The 18,423-nt window shown below is 45.2% G+C and overlaps 2 protein-coding genes across 7 annotated transcripts; one reads left to right on the forward strand and one right to left on the reverse strand.

Moving 5' to 3' along the window:
- Positions 1-146: 146 nt before the first annotated feature.
- LOC106577238 (CCR4-NOT transcription complex subunit 3) lies at positions 147-11,567 on the forward strand. 6 transcript variants are annotated; one of them, XM_045699586.2, is made up of 19 exons: positions 147-302; positions 830-884; positions 1,054-1,121; positions 1,224-1,298; positions 1,433-1,522; positions 4,982-5,110; positions 5,249-5,344; positions 6,043-6,340; positions 6,604-6,737; positions 6,873-6,929; positions 7,051-7,942; positions 8,049-8,154; positions 8,241-8,382; positions 8,901-9,014; positions 9,667-9,766; positions 9,948-10,146; positions 10,243-10,375; positions 10,478-10,603; positions 10,769-11,567. In XM_045699586.2, the coding sequence occupies exons 2-19, from the start codon at positions 860-862 to the stop codon at positions 10,865-10,867; spliced, it is 2,883 nt and encodes a 960-aa protein (XP_045555542.1). In that variant the 5' UTR covers positions 147-302; positions 830-859; the 3' UTR covers positions 10,868-11,567. The 6 variants fall into 6 exon arrangements, with proteins under 6 accessions (XP_045555542.1, XP_045555559.1, XP_045555552.1 ...); XM_045699603.2 differs by having other exon boundaries at positions 6,043-6,262; XM_045699596.2 differs by having other exon boundaries at positions 6,049-6,340.
- Positions 11,568-13,448: 1,881 nt separating this feature from the next.
- On the reverse strand, positions 13,449-18,141 carry prpf31 (PRP31 pre-mRNA processing factor 31 homolog (yeast)). Its single transcript, XM_045699650.2, has 13 exons — positions 17,992-18,141; positions 17,170-17,382; positions 16,814-16,874; positions 16,488-16,571; positions 16,291-16,388; positions 16,073-16,179; positions 15,230-15,399; positions 14,988-15,145; positions 14,823-14,912; positions 14,614-14,741; positions 14,434-14,506; positions 14,022-14,321; positions 13,449-13,849 (listed from the first exon to the last, which is right to left on the reverse strand). Exons 2-13 carry the CDS (start codon positions 17,380-17,382, stop codon positions 13,733-13,735), a joined length of 1,599 nt encoding a protein of 532 aa, XP_045555606.1. The 5' UTR covers positions 17,992-18,141; the 3' UTR covers positions 13,449-13,732.
- Between the last annotated feature and the right edge of the window lie 282 nt (positions 18,142-18,423).

The following is an 18,423-nucleotide window of genomic DNA, read 5'->3' on the forward strand; positions in this document are numbered from 1 at the left end:
CTTCAGGATTCCGTTTTTTTATATATTTTACCATTGACCCATCAATCATCTGATAAACCAATCACAGGAAAGTATACCTGCGGAAGTTGTCCAACGACGGTGGAGAATTTGGTCCTATCATAGCTTGGAGGTAAGGTTTAGGGCGGGAATCCACATTTTGTGGGTGGGATTTAGCTACCGTCCATCTTTAGTGTACTGTACAGCCAGATTGACGAAAAGAAAACAAAATTTTGAAGTAAAGAAGACTGGGGAAATAGTTTTAGTTCTAATTGAAAGAGACAAACGAAAAGCCCAAACCCTAGGTAAATGTCTAAAACAAATGTGAATTTAGCTGGTTGACACAGTTTCCCTAATTTTCATAAATTACCAGCTAGCTAGCATTGTGATTGCAGTAGCTAGCTACATTTGCTAGCATTATAACAATTACCAACAACGTCAAATGTGCCCAAAATATAATCGCAATATATACACTTCATGCATAATAATGCATTGAATAGCAATTGCATTGGAATGAGTTGTCGAAACCTGCCAAACAGCATGTGAATTGGCTACGTTAGCTAGCTGGCTAATGTTGCTGACATTTCCAGCGAGACATCTATTGAACTGTTTTACGATTGATGAAAATAGTGATGTACGCTAAAATTATAAGCATGTTAATTCTTTGCTAAACCGAGGTACATTTCGCTGCAAGTGTTTGTATTATCTGTAGCTAGTTGATGCTAGGAAGCTAGCTTTGGGACTTAGATACAATGCAATCAATGTTCATTGTGTCTGTTTGCATTATGTTTTTAGCTAACGTTAATCTGTTATCTCCTTCTCTCAATGAAAGACGGTATGAGGACATTGTCGTAGTGAAGCCATGGCTGATAAGAGAAAACTCCAAGGTAACTAGCATAGAGCGATGATGGACGTAATGGACTGGACACTGACCTCTCACACTCTTTCGATTATCAGTTATTTAAATGATTGGATTAATCTTTGAGATTCAATGTAATATTAACATACAATAGATTGGCATATTTTCATAATGACCTCTTTCTTTCCTCTCCCCAGGTGAAATTGACAGATGTTTGAAAAAGGTAGCTGAAGGCGTAGAACAGTTTGAAGACATTTGGCAGAAGGTGAGGACTCCTTAACAACACTATGCATTGTATATTCACTGTGCATGAAACAAGGACTTGTCTCCTATCAAACAAACTGATCTTTGTCACTTTGTTTCACAGCTTCACAATGCAGCCAATGCCAACCAAAAGGAAAAATATGAGGCAGACCTTAAAAAAGAGATTAAAAAGCTACAGGTAAGACTAATTGCTTACTAATAGTAAGCATTATATGAAGCTGTCTTAATATCACATGTTGTCTGCTCACACTGATAAAGCTATGGGTCTTTACTTAAGTTGTAATTGTTGTTTTCTTGTCATCTCTCCTGCAGCGATTGAGGGATCAGATAAAAACATGGGTGGCATCAAATGAGATCAAAGACAAAAGGCAGCTAGTGGAGAATCGCAAGGTCATAGAGACGGTAATACTCTCCAAAATAGCATCTTTGTTTAACACTGATAGGAGAAAAGAGCGGATAGGTCTCCACCATATTGTGTTTACCTTTCAACTAGGGCCAGGACGATACCAGTATTACAATACTCGTTAGTGCCGTGGCAAGGAAACAAAACACGAAGCTGATTTAAAAAAAATATATATATATATCATTGTTGTCCAGAGGGACATTTATTTTCCAAGCTATAGCACACTGTGTTTTACATACAGCAGGGTTATAAAGGACCATAGCCATAAGACTGCTAAATAGTTAATTAAATGGTTCTATGGACATTAACCCTATCTCAAATCCCAATTCTATTTGGCACATGCTTTGTAAACAATCGGTGTAGACTAACAGTGCAGAGAGAAAGTATAGAAAAGTAATAACATGAGGAATAAATACACAATAGGTAACAATAACTTGGCTATATACACAGGTTACCAGTACTGAGTATGTGTAGGGGTACGAGCTAATTGAGATGTGTACAACCATATACACTGAACAAAAATATGAACTCAACATGTAAAGTGTTGGTCTCATGTTTTCATGAGCTGAAATAAAAGATCCCAGAAATGTTCGATACGCACATAAAGCTTATTTCTTTCAAATTATGAGCACACATTTGTTTATATCCCTGTTAGTGAGCATTTCTCCTTTGCCACGATAATCCATCCACCTGACAGGTGTGGCATATCAAGAAGCAGATTAAACAGCATGATGATTACACAGTTGCACCTTGTGCTGGGTTCAATAAAAGGCAACACAATTCCACAGATGTCAAGTTTTGTGGGAGTGTGCAATTGGCATGCTGACTGCAGGAATGTCCACCAGTGCTGATGCCAGAGAATTAAATGTTAATTTCTCTACCATAAGCTGCCTCCAAAGTTGTTTTAGAGAATTTGGGGAGGGGAGGGGGGGGGGGGGGGGGGGGGGGGCTGAGGAGTATTTCTGTCACTAATGAAGCCCTTTTATGGGGAAAAACTTATTTTGATTGGCTGGTCCTGGCTCCCCAGTGGGTGGGCCTGACTGCCAAATGGGTGGGCCTATGCCCACAGGATATATAATAAACTGTAACAGCAGCGTATGTGTTGAGTCAAAAGAGTTAGTGCAAAAAGGATCAATGCAGATAGTCCAGGTAGCTATTGGTTAACTATTATTATCTTGCACTGACTATGCATACTCACAAGACTATATATACGCACTATACACTGAGTGCACAAAACATTAGGAACACCTTAATATTGAGTTGTACCCCCTTTTGCCCTTAGAACAGCCTAAATTGGTCAGGCATGGACTCTACAAGGTGTCAAGGGTTCCACAGGGATGCTGGCCAATGTTGACTCCAATGCTTCCCACAGTTGTGTCAAGTTGGCTGGATGTCCTTTGGGTGGGGGACCATTCTTGATACACACAGGAAACCTTTTAGCGTGAAAAACCCAGCAGCGTTGCAGTTCTTGACACACTCAAACCGGTGCGTCTGGCACTTACTACCATACCCTGTTCAAAGGCACTTAAAGCTTTTGTCTTGCCCGTTGTCCCTCTGAATGGCATACATACACAATCCGTCTCAAGGCTTAAAAATCTTTCTTTAACCTGTCTCCTTCCCTTCATCGACACTGATTTCAAGGGGATTTAACAGGTGACATCAATAAGGGATCATAGCATTCACCTGGTCTGTCATGGAAAGAGCAGGTGTTCCTAATGTTTTGTACACTCAGTGTATATACACTACACTGACACTCACACAGCCCACACACATTCACATACACTACATATGCACGCATACCAACACAACACACTTTCACACTCATCATTTGCTGTTGCTACTCTGTTCATTATTCTTATTCTTACTATTATCAATTCTGATGCCTAGTCACGTTGCCTTTTCTGTACACATATATCTCAAATACCTTGTACTGTACCCCTGCACATTGATCTGGTACTCCCTGTATATACACTATATATACAAAAGTATGTGGAACCCATTCAAATTAATGGATTCAGCTATTTCAGCCACACCAGCTGCTGACAGGTGTATAAAGTTGAGAACACAGCCATGCAATCTCCATAGACAAACATTGTCAGTAGAATGGCCTTACTGAAGAGCTCAGTAACATTCAAAAAAGTCAGTTCGTCACATTTCTGACCTGCTAGAGCTGCCCCGGACAATTGTAAGTGCTGTTATTGTGAAGTGGAAACGTCTAGGAGCAACAACGACTCAGCCGTGAAGTGGTAGGCCATACAAGCTCACAGAACGGGACAGCCAATTGCTAAAGCACGTAGCTCATAAAAATCGTCTGTCATTGGTTGCAACACTAACTTTTGAGTTCCAAACTACCTCTGGAAGCAACATCAGCACAAGAACTGTTCGTCTGGAGCGTCTTGAAATGGGTTTCCATGGCCGAGCAGCCACACACAAGCCTAAGATCACTGTGCAATGCTAAGCGTCGGCTGGAGTGGTGTAAAGCTTGCCGTCATTGGACTCTTTAGCAGTTGAAACACGTTCTCTGGAGTGATGAATCATGCTTCACCGTTTGGCAGTCTGACATACTAATCTGGGTTTGGCGGATGGCAGGAGAACGCTACCTGCCCCAATGCATAGTGCCAACTGTAAAGTTTGATGGAGGATGAATATTGGTCTGGGGCTGTTTTTATGGTTTGGGCTAGGCCCCTTTAGTTCCAGTGAATTGAAATCTTAACGCTACAGCATACATTCTAGACGATTCTGTGCTTCCAACTTTGTGGCAACAGTTTGGGGAAGGCCCTTTCCTGTTTCAGCAAGATAATGCCCCCGTGCACAAAGTAACGTCCGTACAGAAATGGTTTGTTGAGATCGTCGTGGAAGAACTTGACTGGCCTGCACAGCCCTAACCTCAACCCCATCGACCACCTTTGGGATGAATTGGAACGCCGACTGCGATCCAGGCCTAATCGCCCAACATCAGTGCCAGACTTCGCTAATGCTCTTGTGGCTGAATGGAAGCAAGTCCCCGCAACAATGTTCCAACACTAGTGGAAAGCCTTCCCAGAAGAGTCGAGGCTGTTATAGCAGCAAAGGGATCCCCCCTTATTAATGCCCATGGTTTTGGAATGAGATGTTCAATGAGTAGGTGTCCACATACTTTTGGTCATGTACTGTAGCTTCATTCTTGTGTATTTTATTCCTCTTGTGTTACTATTTGTATTATTATTTTTCAACTGCATCATTGAGAAGGGCTCGTAAGCAAGCATTTTACGAAAAGTCTACATCCGTTGTATTCAGTGCATGTGACACATAAAATGTTATTTAACCAAAGAGTTTGGTCTGCTTAGTTTTTTTTATTTTTGTCATGGAAAAATTGTGTGATATTGGTATCATCACAGCCCTACTTTGAACTCATCTCAGTGCTCATGGAGAGGGTATGCGATCCTGGCTGACATAACATCTGACATTCTCTCCTTTAGCAAATGGAGCGGTTTAAGGTGGTAGAGCGGGAGACAAAGACGAAGGCCTACTCTAAAGAAGGCCTGGGGCTCGCCCTGAAAGTGGACCCAGCTCAGAGGGAGAAAGAAGAGACGGGAAACTGGCTAACGGTAACAGCCTCTGAGCCGTTGGTATTTTGACTCATGCATAGTGAACGATAGGTCGGGGTGGATGGTTCACACTGGCTCGGCCTTATTTTCTGGGTGGTGATCTGTTCTTTTCCCCCACTCTCTCTTTTTCTCCCCCAGAATACGATAGACACTCTAAATATGCAGGTGGACCAGTTTGAGAGTGAGGTGGAATCCCTCTTCATTCAAACCAGGAAGAAGAAAGGAGAGAAAGAGGTCAGTCTCCTTCCATCTCATTCCCTATACATTAACTTTTGCTGTGTATGTAGTCTAATTAAGCAATAAGGCCCGGGGTGTGGTATATGGCCAATATACCATGGCTAAGGGCTGTTCTCAGCCATGACGCAACACGGAGTGCCTTAGCCGTGGTATACTGGCCATATACCACAAACCCCCGAGGTGCCTTATTGCTATTATAAACTGGTAACCAACGTAATTAGAACAGTAAAAATACATGTTTTGTCATACCCGTGGTATATGGTCTGATATACCACAGCTGTCAGCCCATCAGTATCCAGGGCTCAAACCAAAGCCTTCCCTGTAGCTCAGTTGGTAGAGCATGGTGTTTGCAACGCCAGGGTTGTGGGTTCGATTCCCACGGGGGGCCAGCACAGGAAAAAAATAAATATGAAATGTATGCATTCACTACTGTAAGTCGCTCTGGATAAGAGTGTCTGCTAAATGACTAAAATGTAAATGTAAACCACCCAGTTTATAATAATGAGTCAGATATTGGGTTGGATGATGTTGCTCCTAGACTCTGATCTAAGGTCAGTCTTGAATTTCCCCCTAAAAGGATTTGGGGAAGGCAAGTTGATCTGACATCTGTGCCTAAGAATGACTTCTACCTGCATTACAGAAGTCACCCGAACAGTTTATAACCACGTGTGCCTGTTTCTCTGGCTGTCTCGTAGAAGCAGGATCGCATTGAGGAGCTAAAGAGGTTTATAGAAAGGCATAGGTACCACATTCGCATGCTGGAGACCATCCTGCGCATGCTAGACAACGACTCGGTGCAGGTGGACTCCATCCAGAAGATCAAGGACGACGTGGAGTACTACATGGAGTCGTCACAGGACCCAGACTTTGAGGAGAACGAGTTCATTTACGACGACCTGGATCTGGAGGACATCCGTGAGTCGCCCATGGACAGCCAGGAGCTCGATGACGAGTCCTGGGATGATCATGATGATGATGCTCATGCTATCAGCTGTGGGTCTGGATGAATGGTCCCTCATGAACGTCTGTTGGGTCTGGGTGGATGGATGTTCTCTAATCAACATCTGTTAGCTGGGTTGACTGTCGGTTTAGAAGAGCTTGATCTGTGGTGTTTCTGTGGCTCTGGATGTTGATTGTTAAAAAACATTTATATATTAGATTTCCCCTGAAAATCTTAAAATTGAAATAAACCAGTAGCCTTTTCTCCCTGATTTATGCCCTTCACTCTTTCTATCCCTCTTTCTCTCCCTCTCTAGCTGCAGCGCTGGTGGCCACCTCTCCGACGGGCATGGGGAACATAGAGGATGAGATGTTCCTCCACTCGAGCAGCACTCCCACCTCCACCACCTCCTCTTCCCCCATCCCTCCATCCCCGGCCACCTGCACTGCTGTAAGCACATCTGCCTTCACTAATTGGTCGTTTGTATAGAACTGTAACAACAACTACAATCACTTACTTGATCAGTGTCATAAAAGTACATTGATACTTACTCATGCACTGTTTGTGCCTGAATGTGTTCTGCAGGAGAACTCTGAGGACGATAAGAAGAGAGGGCGGTCGACAGACAGTGACGTTAGTCAGGTGAGACCGAGCTTCTGCAATATCATATGTTTATAGCTCAATAGAGAACTGGATTTCTTCAGAAATGTAGTTTCTGTTTCCCTGTTCTGTTTGTACTAAACTGATGCTGTGTCATTTTCAGTCTCCTGCGAAGAACGGCACTTCCTCCTTGTTGTTGTCCTTTTCCTCGTCCGCCAATTCCGGGTCCTCTTCTTCTTCCTCCTCTCTTGTCTCCATGGCCGCCGTTGTCGGAGGCAACCCTGGGATTCCCACAAGCAACAGTCTAATAGGAAGCTTCAGCAGCGCCGTGCAACAACATCAGCCTCAACCTCCACAGCAACCAGTCCTGCAGCCACTGCAACAACCACAACAACCCCAAACAAAACCTTGCACCCCCAGCCCACCCAGCCACCCCCTCCTCTCCACCGCCCCCTCTCTCCCCACACCCACCACACCTATCTCAGCCTCCCCAAACTCCCTGCCACAGGTCTCGTCTGGTCATATCCTCAACTCCAGCCTAGGCCTTGGGTTAGGCCTGGGCAAAGTTGGCATGACGGGAACAAGCAGTGCCAACTCAATGTCTGGTCTGGGCCTGACTGGGATGTCTGCCTCTCTGAACACCATGGCAGGCCTGCTCTCTGGGTCCACCCATGCCCCTTACGCCCAGGCAGCTGCGTTGGGAGGCCTGGGTCTGAGTACCACCACCCAGTCCAGTGTCTCAGTGGAGAGCTCCTCCATCCCCACCTCTTGCTCCAGTGGAGTGACCACCAACGGGGCTGGGACAGGCCTGGGCCTGCTGGGGTCCAGCCCAGCACACGGCTCCCTGACTGGGGGGATCCTGGGCCTGGTGCCTGGGCAGAGTGTGATCCCTGGGCCCCCTCAGATCCCTCTCAGCCCGGTCGGTGCTGCCCCTGGAGGGGCAGTGGGGATGATGGGAGGAAACGGAGGAAGCATGGGGCCAATCGCAGGAGGAGTTGGGTCGAACGCAGCCCCTGCCAGACCGCCCAGTGGACTGAAGCAGAACGGAAACACAAGTATGTTCACTTTGTCTGTGTGGCTGTCTGGGTTCTTTATGCACCTTTCCTGGATTTGGGACTGAGCATTAGTAGTACTGTTTCTGCCGTCTTTCCCATGGCCCAGGTTCCAGTGCTGTGGTGGCAGAGAGCACAGCAGAGTCCGCCTTCAGCACACCCAGCCAATCACAGAGCAGCCAGCCTTCCTCGCTGACCTCCTCAGCCAGTCAGCCGTAAGTGATGTCAAATTCATCCAAGACCACAATCATCTGTTCATTTAAGATGATAAAAATGTCCTTATGTCTTCTCTCTCCCTCAGTATGGACAACGGTCCCAGCCTCATCAGCTCCATCACTTTGCCCCCCAGCTCTCCGTCCCCCTCGTTTTCGGACAGTATCCCCGGTGGTGGGAGTCTGCTCAACGGACCCCACTCCTACACACAGGCCTCTGAGGGCCTCAAGGTGAGGGGAGACAGAGGGGAAGGACAGGCAGACAGGGGTGTGAGGCTGAGATGAGCACTTTGTCCTGATGTTCTTAAATGGCCTCCTCTCCACTGTTTCCCTTCGGCTCTGAGAGGTTTTATACAGTTCAACAGATGGAGACAGTTGGCCATTTAACAGTATGAGAACACAGTGTTTGGTGAACACTAGAACCTCCACGGCAGCCATTTTGACCCAATTGTGGTTGTCTAAAATACAAATACAACTTGGAAACAAACAAACCCACAAAAATACTGATAGTTTGGAAATTAACACAATTTTCCAAACTTTCTCAGCATAAAGAAAAAGAAATTCATCAAACGTGCTGTAGATCACAAAACTCCCTCACCATTCACACCAAATCTTGTCAGCTATTCAGGAGATTTCCAATGATGAAGCATCTCCTAGATAACCATGTTTCTGTTTCCTAGTTAATGAACATGTATGATAGCATTGTAATAAGGTTAGAATAACCTGTAGAGACTGCCCTCTGTCCCCAGCTTCCTACAGACCTCCGTCAGATACTGATGGAGCCCAGAATGTCAGCGCAGGCCCCAGAGCCGCCAGGGGCCATGGCAACAGCCACTAACACACGAAAGAGAAAGCAGTGTCAGGTAGAGACCCACACACACACACGGAAATAGACACATTCATACTCAACTTACACACTCACTCCTAAACACATCCCCAAAGCCACTAACACAGGAAACAGAAAGATGACACAGATTTAAATACACACAATCTCTAACTCTGACACAGACACGCTTACACACCAAAAATATAGACAGAAGTTTGAGGTAGTCAGATATCAGTGCTAGCCAAAAACAATCTGTGTCACAGTGAAATTGACATTACCAAGTGGCTGGATTAGTTCCTCCACCACACACCAAGAACATAAAAGATATATGATTGAAGAGCCTGTATTTGTAATGATTGTGTATAGTGTTGAATTAGTAAGGACTCCATGGGATCTTGAATTGGCAGGTTTATTTGGCCAGTGTTGGTGCAGTCACTGTGGCTGGCCGTGGGGGTTCTAGCTGCAGGTAGGAGTGTGTTGCTTCACACCATACAGGGAATGGATGGTGGACTGGTACCAAGCTTCTACTAGTATCTCATGGTGGAAGAACTGTTGAATGGTCTATTGGTTTTCATAAATTCACAGTTTTTATCTTTGCCCCTTGCTCTTCCAAACTCTCCCTCACCCCACTCTTTCTTTGTTCCATCCATCTCTCCTTTTCCCTCCCTCCATCTCTCTCTCTCTCTCAGGCCCCGGAGCCTCTGAGTTCTCTGAAGGCGATGGCTGAGAGAGCAGCATTAGGATCAGGTCTGGATGGAGAGAACCCCAACCTGCACCTCACAGACAGAGGTCAGAATCAACTCAATGAACACGTTTCAAATCACATCTTTAAGGCATTACACAAATAAACATTCATGCAGTTTGACAAAGCACACGCCAGTTGCAGGTGACATAACTTCTAATTGTCTGTCTGTGTTGATGATATCCCCACCAGCTGTAACTCAACCAATCCCCTCCTGTCTCTCCTCAGACATCTTCTCTGGTTCGTCGGCTGCCCCCGGCACGCCCGCGGCCCCCCAGCCCTCCCTATCGGAGGTGAGCATCCCCCCTTCCCTGGGGGTGTGTCCCCTGGGTCCCACTCCCCTCTCCAAGGACCAGGTGTACCAGCAGACCATGCAGGAGTCTGCTTGGACACACATGCCGCACCCCTCAGACTCCGAGAGGATCAGGTAACAGAACGCCGTCCGCCGGAATACTGGGGTGTAGACACTGGGCTTTCTCTGAGGAGATATTAACATGCACGTCTGTGCTACTCTCTCCTGTAGGCAATACCTGATGAGGAACCCATGCCCCACCCTGCCGTTCCATCATCAGATGCCCCCCCACCACTCAGACTCTATAGAGTTCTACCAGAGACTGTCCACAGAGACTCTCTTCTTCATCTTCTACTACCTGGAGGTAACACACACACCATCACCCATCTGTCCGCTCTTGCTTTGTCACTGCGGGGTCCAATTGCTCACTCTCTCCTTTCTGTGTTTCTCGTTTACTCTCTCTCAGGGCACTAAAGCTCAGTACCTGTCAGCCAAGGCTCTGAAGAAGCAGTCGTGGAGGTTCCACACCAAGTACATGATGTGGTTCCAGAGGCACGAAGAACCCAAGACTATCACTGATGAGTTTGAACAGGTACAGTAGAACCTTGGTACCTGTAAGTCGCTCTGGATAAGAGCGTCTGCTAAATGACTTAAATGTAAATGTTAGTGTTGGAGGCACCATGGGTCTGTATAGAACAATGAGCCAATGATGAGCCAACATAAAGAGTGAGTGATTAATACTGTCCTCCTCCCTCAGGGCACTTACATCTACTTTGACTATGAGAAGTGGGGTCAGAGGAAGAAGGAGGGGTTCACCTTTGAGTACAGGTACCTGGAAGACCGAGACCTGCAGTGACAGAGGGAGGAGAAGCGTGCTGCTGTTGACATTCCCAGACTGACCTAACTCCATGCTGTGGATAGAGATTGTGATGTGTAGTAGAACCCTGCTCCTAAAATGGAGGATGTTGTCTGTATAGGCTGCGTCTAATGGCACCCTACTCCCCACATAGTGTACTACTCCGGCACAAAGCCCTTGTAGTGCACTACAGTACGTGGGGAATAGAACCCCCTACCTATACCTGGTCAGAAGTAGTGTCCTGGGGGGAGTAGGGAGTCATTACAGATCTGTGCCTGTCTGTGTGAGCACTCAGTTTGTGGCATTACATTAGGAAGCTCCATGCATGTTCCCCATGTTATGTTTTTCTTTGTTTCAACAACAAACTCTGTACTGCCCCCAACTGGAGTATAGAAGCCTTGGACTAAACAACAACAAGTGAAAAAAGCCCATCTTGCTTGAATTGACTAATTAGTGGTTTAGAATGGAGACATACAGTTGTCTAGCTAGCCAGCAGACAGGGCAAACTGGGCTCCTTTTAAATGTTATGATGCCTGTTGATTAAGGTCACTATTAGGGATAGTGAGTGATTATCAGTAGTTTTATTGATGTTGTCTTGGTCGATAAAACGCTCTGATTGAGAATGACCACATGGCCTCTTCCTTTTGATGGGGATAGAGAGGCATTATTGGACATTGGATTAAATTGCTATGCAATTGAACTGGTCTCTGCCTCCCTCTCTCTTTACAAATAAAATATTTTAACGTTTAACTGTGAAAGGAAACGCATCGTCATTGGGGCATTATGTTTGTGAGATTAGCTAATAAAGGATTTGTACCTGAAAGAAGCAGAGTTGTGTTGACATGAAGTCTGGCTGATCATGTTCATGGTTTCTATACCATGAAGCAACAGCCACTATTGCCCTTCAGTGTAACTACTAGTGGAAGGATGAGAACAGTAGAAATAGGATAATTCCCTTTGAGTCGGTGTATATTTACTCAAAAGGGTGTCAACAGTTCTCAGCCTTGCGTGTAGTAATCTGTTCAACTCAATTTTATCCTGTGTTAATTTAAATCGCTTCCAAAGGACCCTTATTGAAACAAAACCTGGTTTCACCATTCAGGGCTCTGTTCAATCCAGATCTCAAAAGTTCAGCGCTAGAGTCTAATAAAAATGGAAAGGCAATGTTCCCGCGTTGGCAGACTGCATTCACGATAAAACGCTGCACATGTCGCATCAATCGGATTTACTTTTAAGTTTTTATTGCACCATTTGTAACACTTCAGCGGTAGATTGAATCGAGCTTCATTCACTGATTGCAACACTGCATTAAATGTATTCCTCGTTGACACCAAGTGAAAAAAATGGTTTACTGAAATACTGTTTTCATAATGTGAAGCATGCATCAACCATTCAACCTAGAATGTTCTGAAAAAGCTGGTGGTGAATTTAACTTGGGGGCTAGATAGTTTAATCATATTCAAATGATTCATCCATCATGACCGGTCTCTGGTGATTTAGAGGTTGTCCCTGAGAACATAGACATTTCAGTTCTTTCCTGAAAGATTTTTGGAGAAAGGAATTGAGAGATGAGTTTTGCCTTTTATAAATTCTATTTTTGGGCTTTTGAGAAAGGGAAGGCTGAAATGTGAATTTCTCAAGAAAATAAACTATTTACAGGCTGTTTTATTAAAATGAAGTTGTCATGTTTCTGCATGGGTAAAAACAGGATTGTAAAATTTCAATAAAATACTTTTCTGAAATTGTGACGAATATAAGTTCACATGTAACACTTTTGTATTAGAAGATCCTATTTCATAAATAGCAAATTCCTAAAAACACTATTCTATGCTGCTCAAAGCAACATAGGGTATGCCGTCATTGCAAATAAGAATTTGTTCTTAATTGACTTGCCTAGTTAAGGCCAAATACATTTTATTTTTAAAAAGCAATCCAATGCTACAATGCATTCAGACCCCTCCCCTTTCCACATTTTGTTACATTACAGCCTTATTCTAAAATGGATTAAATACAAAATACATATAGTACCAGTCAAAAGTCTGGACACCTACTCTTTCAAGGGTTTTTCTTTATTTGTACTTTTTTCTACGTTGTATAATAAGTGAACACATCAAAACTATGAATTAACACATGGAATCATGTAGTAACCAAAAAAAGCATTACACAAAACAAATTGTATATCTTCAACGTAGCCAATTGTGTGCAAAGTTGTCAAGGCAAAGGTTGGCTACTAGAATCTCAAAATATACTTGGATTTGTTAAACTTCTTTTTGGTTATTCCATGTAGTTAATTCATAGTTTTGTCTTCACTATTATTCTACAATGTAGAAAAAAGTCCAAAATAAAAACCCTTGAATGATTAGGTGTCCAAACTTGACTGGTACTCTGTGTGTGCGTACACAGACACACATTTGCAAACATTTCTAAAAACCCATTTCTGCTTTGTCATTATGGGGTAGAGTGTAGATTGATTAAATTGAGGGGGAAAACTATTTTAGAATAAGTAACATAACAAAATGTGGAAAAAGTCAAGGGGTCTAAATACTTTCCGAAAGCACTTTTCAGTAATGAGACAAGGACGTATTAGTTTCGTTTTATTAAAATGGAACAAAATGGAGTCAAAGCGTAAGAAAAAAAGCACAACATGCTCTAAAACAAATATACAATCTACATAATATATTTTTCTTCAAGGTCATGGTCAATCTTCTCCCCATGGTTATGCAATGATGCCTGATCAATCAGTCTGTGTATGCATTTCACTCCATCTGCATTCATTTTGAAATACAAGTTGGTATGTCTGTATATCAGTCTCTCCTGTGTGTAAGTATATGTGTGGATGTGTATGATAAATTGTATGTGTACTCCTCACTTTCCCTCTCCCTCCTTCTTGACCTTGAGGAACTCTGCCATGTTGGAGAAGTATTTCTGGTTGGCTTCAGCCACCTTCTTCTCTGCTGCATGCGGGTTCACGATCTCCAGTCCCTGAGGAACACAGTTCAGTTCAAGTACAATTCACCCACAAACAGAAACGAGGAGGCCACCCTTGCTGGTAAACGCTAACGTTACTGGTGATGAAGTGCTTCGTTTGTTGAAATGATAAAATCAAATACGTGTAGCTTTTTTTCCATGTGAAAACAAAACCAATTTGGCCTACCTGTAGTGGAGTGAAGGCTACGCTGGAACTTGTTCCTGAGGAGTTGTCTCTGACCGAGGACCTTCCGCCGACTGTGGACCTCCCGCCGACTGTGGACCTGCTGCCGACTGTGGACCTGCCGCCGACTGTGGACCTGCCGCCATACGTCATGTTCTGCTTCTGCAGCTTCCTCTGTAGGGACTTGGATATCCTGGCCTTGGTGGCCTCGTTGACCTGAGCCTGTCTGACACGTCCGCTGCCCGACTTCCCCAGCTGGCCCAGACTGAAACCCAGGTCCTCCTGGTACGCATCATCCTCAATCTGAGAGAAACAGAGAGAGGGTGGTTGGTTAAAAAGACCAATACATATTTATTGGAATTACACATAGTAAAATATAGTAACAGCTGTCCTGAAAGACATTAGCAGTTCTGACCTCTGCGAAGGTCATCCTGTTGGCATGTTTCCTGATCTCTGTCAGACCCAGACGCTCCTTCATCTTACGATACCTGGACAAGGACAGACAAAAGATAAGACCATCAATACTGTTTAACGTCGCACTTTGAAAAGAATTCCAACTCAGGACCAGTTATCTACACATCCCTAAAGTAAACACCTCCGCCCTCCTCTCTTCTTCCTCTGTCCGTCCAACGGTGCTGGCAGGGGTTTGACAGTCTTCACCGGTGGAGGCTCCTGCCATTTATCAAACTTCTTCTCGATCTCCTCCTTCAGGTCATAGCCCACCTGCACAGAGAGAATAAGACCAGAGTTAATATGTAACAGACGTTTATATACCCCTTCTTTCTTCCCTCTTCCAGTCCTCACCTTGCCGTCTGAACTCTCGTGGAAGCTGTCCACTCGGGATGCCAGGGTGCACTTCGCTGAAACCAGACGTGCTGCCTTTCTCCTCAGGTCCTACAACACAGGGATAACTCTTGTTAACTTAGGTAAAGCCACAGTCAACCAAAGCTCTTGGGAACACACACTGACCGGGGGTAGAGTCTGGACCACATCACAGTGGTAGATGTAGCCGGTGTGTGGGAGCACAGCAGTGCTGCTGAACCCTGACAGGGTCCTCTTCTGGGTTCCCAGTAGCATCAGGTTACAGGCTGGCATCTTAGACAGGTTGGTCAGGCCCCCAGCAATACCTACCACCACAGGGAGGAAGACGACCTTATGATTGTCAGAATCCTGTAAATTATATAAAAAACTAAATCCTTATAATCACTGACCCATGATCTTGGCTGCGGTTGAGGCTCCAACGATGACTGACAGATTAGGAGCGATGAACGACATCCTGGACTCCACATATTCATAGATCCTGTGTTTTGATTGGTTCAGCTCTAGCGCCATGTCACAGGCCTCCTCCAACCTCTTCAGTTCATCCTCACCCAGCATCGTCCTGGAAACAAGTCATGTTGCTTTTACAACATCATTGAGATGGAAAGGTGGTCTGCAACCAAATGGTTGTTACGGTTCCCTGTTGTGTAGATAATGTAAAGTCTATTGATCATATTTCTATCTGAACATTCTGTAAATGTGTACTCCACCGAATAAGTTCTCAGTCCCATTGGTGGACCTCTTCAACCCAGGTGTCCCTGCTCTTACCCTGTGTGGTGGAGGCTGTGACGTGTCCCTGCTCTTACCCCTGTGTGGTGGAGGCTGTGACGTGTCCCTGCTCTTACCCCTGTGTGGTGGAGGCTGTGACGTGTCCCTGCTCTTACCCCTGTGTGGTGGAGGCTGTGACGTGTCCCTGCTCTTACCCCTGTGTGGTGGAGGCTGTGACGTGTCCCTGCTCTTACCCCTGTGTGGTGGAGGCTGTGACGTGTCCCTGCTCTTACCCCTGTGTGGTGGAGGCTGTGACGTGTCCCTGCTCTTACCCCTGTGTGGTGGAGGCTGTGACGTGTCCCTGCTCTTACCCCTGTGTGGTGGAGGCTGTGACGTGTCCCTGCTCTTACCCCTGTGTGGTGGAGGCTGTGACGTGTCCCTGCTCTTACCCCTGTGTGGTGGAGGCTGTGACGTGTCCCTGCTCTTACCCCTGTGTGGTGGAGGCTGTGACGTGTCCCTGCTCTTACCCCTGTGTGGTGGAGGCTGTGACGCTGACCACCATGATGGTGGCGTTGGTTAGGATCTGCTGCAGATTCTCGTTGTTCTTACACTTGTCCAGGTTGTTCCCCAGCTCCTACACACACAGTGTTCAGCCCAACAGCAGGGACATGAATAGTAGACAAGAGTTTAAACAATGTAGACACATTATGATGTGGAAGAGAATTCTCCTCTAACATCAGCTCACCTTGACAGTGCGGACGTAGTCCAGAGAGTTGGGCACCAGGGACTCCAGCTCAGGGAACCTCTTAGAATACTTGTCACGTACAAACTTGTGAATGATGTCTGACAAAGACAAACAAAGACACCGTTAGACATAACGCAATGCAAACAAATTACGGTAGCATATTGACACACAATCACTTATGAACCTAGTGGACTCACTCAGTTCATTCTCAATTTCTACTGTGAGGTTATTGGCAGCAACGATCAGCTTGTATTCTGGGTCTGCCTCCACCGGACCGGAGACTGAAGAGAAAGAGAAGAGGGGAGAGTCAGTAAAACCACAAGATGTAGGATCAGAAACCATTGTATTCAGAGTGGAACATAAACCACAGAACGAGATATCCAAACAGACAATTATAGAGCTGCTGTGTCTTCAATAGGGCGCCAGGTAGCCTAGCGGTTAGAGCATTGGCAAAGTAACTGACCCAGTAAAACAACCCTATCCGGTGTGTGACAACAAAAACATAGAAACAGTCAATAATCACCTTCAGAGTTCTTGCGCTGCTTCTCGACATAGATTGCAATTTTGTCCATGATCTCTGAGAACTGTAAAACAAACAAATTGTGGGTTTTCAAAACAAACCTTTGAAATCGCTTATATGTTCTAGAACAGGGTTTCCCAAACTCAGTCCTGGGCCCCCCCTGGGTGCACGTTTTGGTTTTTACCCTAGCACTACACAGCTGATTAAATAATCAAAGCTTGCTGAGTTGGTTATTTGAATCAGCCATGTAGTGCTAGGGCAAAACTAAAACATGTACCCACGGGGGGCTCCAGGACCCAGTTTGGGAAACCCTGTTCTAGTATAGTGACTGCGCCCAGCTCCACACACACTGCCCTGACCTGTTTGCTGTTGCGTAGTTTAGCGATGGAGGAGACACTCTCAGCTCCGCTGTAGTCCACCTCCATCTCCTCTGGGATGTCCTCCAAACCTCCCTCTACCTGTCCCTCCCCTGCCTCCCCATCACTCTCCCCCTCTTCCCCCGGGTACAGCCCATCCTCCCCCTCATCCCCCGCCTCCTCCAGATCAGCCAGGAGCTCATCGGCCAGAGACATCTGCAGGAAAGGAACGACAATGTGGGACAAGGCTATGTGACATGGGGAGGGATATGAAGTCAATTCCTAGCTGAGCACACACACACACACACACACACACACACACACACACACACACACACACACACACACACACACACACGAGTGTAAATGACCTAGAGTAAAAATGTGTGCAAAGGCTAAATGTGAGAATCTAGAAGCTTTACCATAAAAACAATTGGTTGTGGTTAATTTATTAATTTATAGCTAGCTAACGTTAGCTGTGGCTGGCGCAGCGGTCTCAGGCACTGCATCTCAGTACTAGAGGCGTCACTACAGACCCTGGTTCGATTCCAGGCTGTATAACAACCGGCCGTGATTGGGAGTCCCATAAGGTGGCGCACAATTAGCCCAGCGTCGTCCGGGTTAGGCCGTCATTGTAAATAATAATTTGTTCTTAGCCGACTTGCCTAGTTAAATAAATATATATATATATATATATTTTAAAGCTGGCCTCGCTGGATAACTGTAACTATAACAGCAGTTAGCTAGCTAAGTCTAGCTAGTTAAATAACAGGGAACGTTCGCAAGTTAGCTGAAATTATACGGCACAAACTTATGAGAACTTACCTTCGGAGTTCGAAACTCCTACCGTCAAAAGAAACCTTACAAATCCAACAACTTTCGAAATGCGTTCGACGTTAAAAATGTTTGCTTGTGCTATCAACGTCGCCTCTATAGCGAGTCGCAGACGAAAGGCATCATCCATAAATAATCCAATGGGTGGTCAGAGGTTTGTAACGTTGAGCCTTGATCAAGGCTTTATGGGAATTGCTGTTTTTATCTGTAGTATAGGCCAGTATCAGACCTGGATACATGTGAATGGTCTTTCTCTCACTCATATTTCCAGTCTTAATGCATTCTATATTCAAGGGCTAGTCATTCCGTGTTTTACTTTGGGTAGAGTATTTTGGAGATTAGTTATTCACCCTATCCTTCACCATCCTTTGTCCCAATTTCATAATAAGCATCAGGCCCCCATAACCAGAGATGGGGGATGGG

Source organism: Salmo salar, chromosome 02 (assembly GCF_965601325.2).
Source record: "Salmo salar chromosome 02, fSalSal1, whole genome shotgun sequence".
Lineage (NCBI taxonomy): Eukaryota > Metazoa > Chordata > Actinopteri > Salmoniformes > Salmonidae > Salmo > Salmo salar.

Excerpts from the sequence above, each read along its gene's own strand:
- prpf31 (XM_045699650.2), bottom strand. The coding sequence starts at position 17,382 with ATGTCTCTGGCCGATGAGCTCCTGGCTGATCTGGAGGAGGCGGGGGAT. Across the intron at positions 16,389-16,487 it reads AGAAATTGAGAATGAACTGA|ACATCATTCACAAGTTTGTA; the intron begins GTGAGTCCACTA and ends TGTCTTTGTCAG. Across the intron at positions 14,913-14,987 it reads TGGTCCAGACTCTACCCCCG|GACCTGAGGAGAAAGGCAGC; the intron begins GTCAGTGTGTGT and ends CCTGTGTTGTAG.
- LOC106577238 (XM_045699586.2), top strand. The coding sequence starts at position 860 with ATGGCTGATAAGAGAAAACTCCAAG. Across the intron at positions 6,738-6,872 it reads CCCCGGCCACCTGCACTGCT|GAGAACTCTGAGGACGATAA; the intron begins GTAAGCACATCT and ends TGTGTTCTGCAG. Across the intron at positions 7,943-8,048 it reads GAAGCAGAACGGAAACACAA|GTTCCAGTGCTGTGGTGGCA; the intron begins GTATGTTCACTT and ends CCCATGGCCCAG.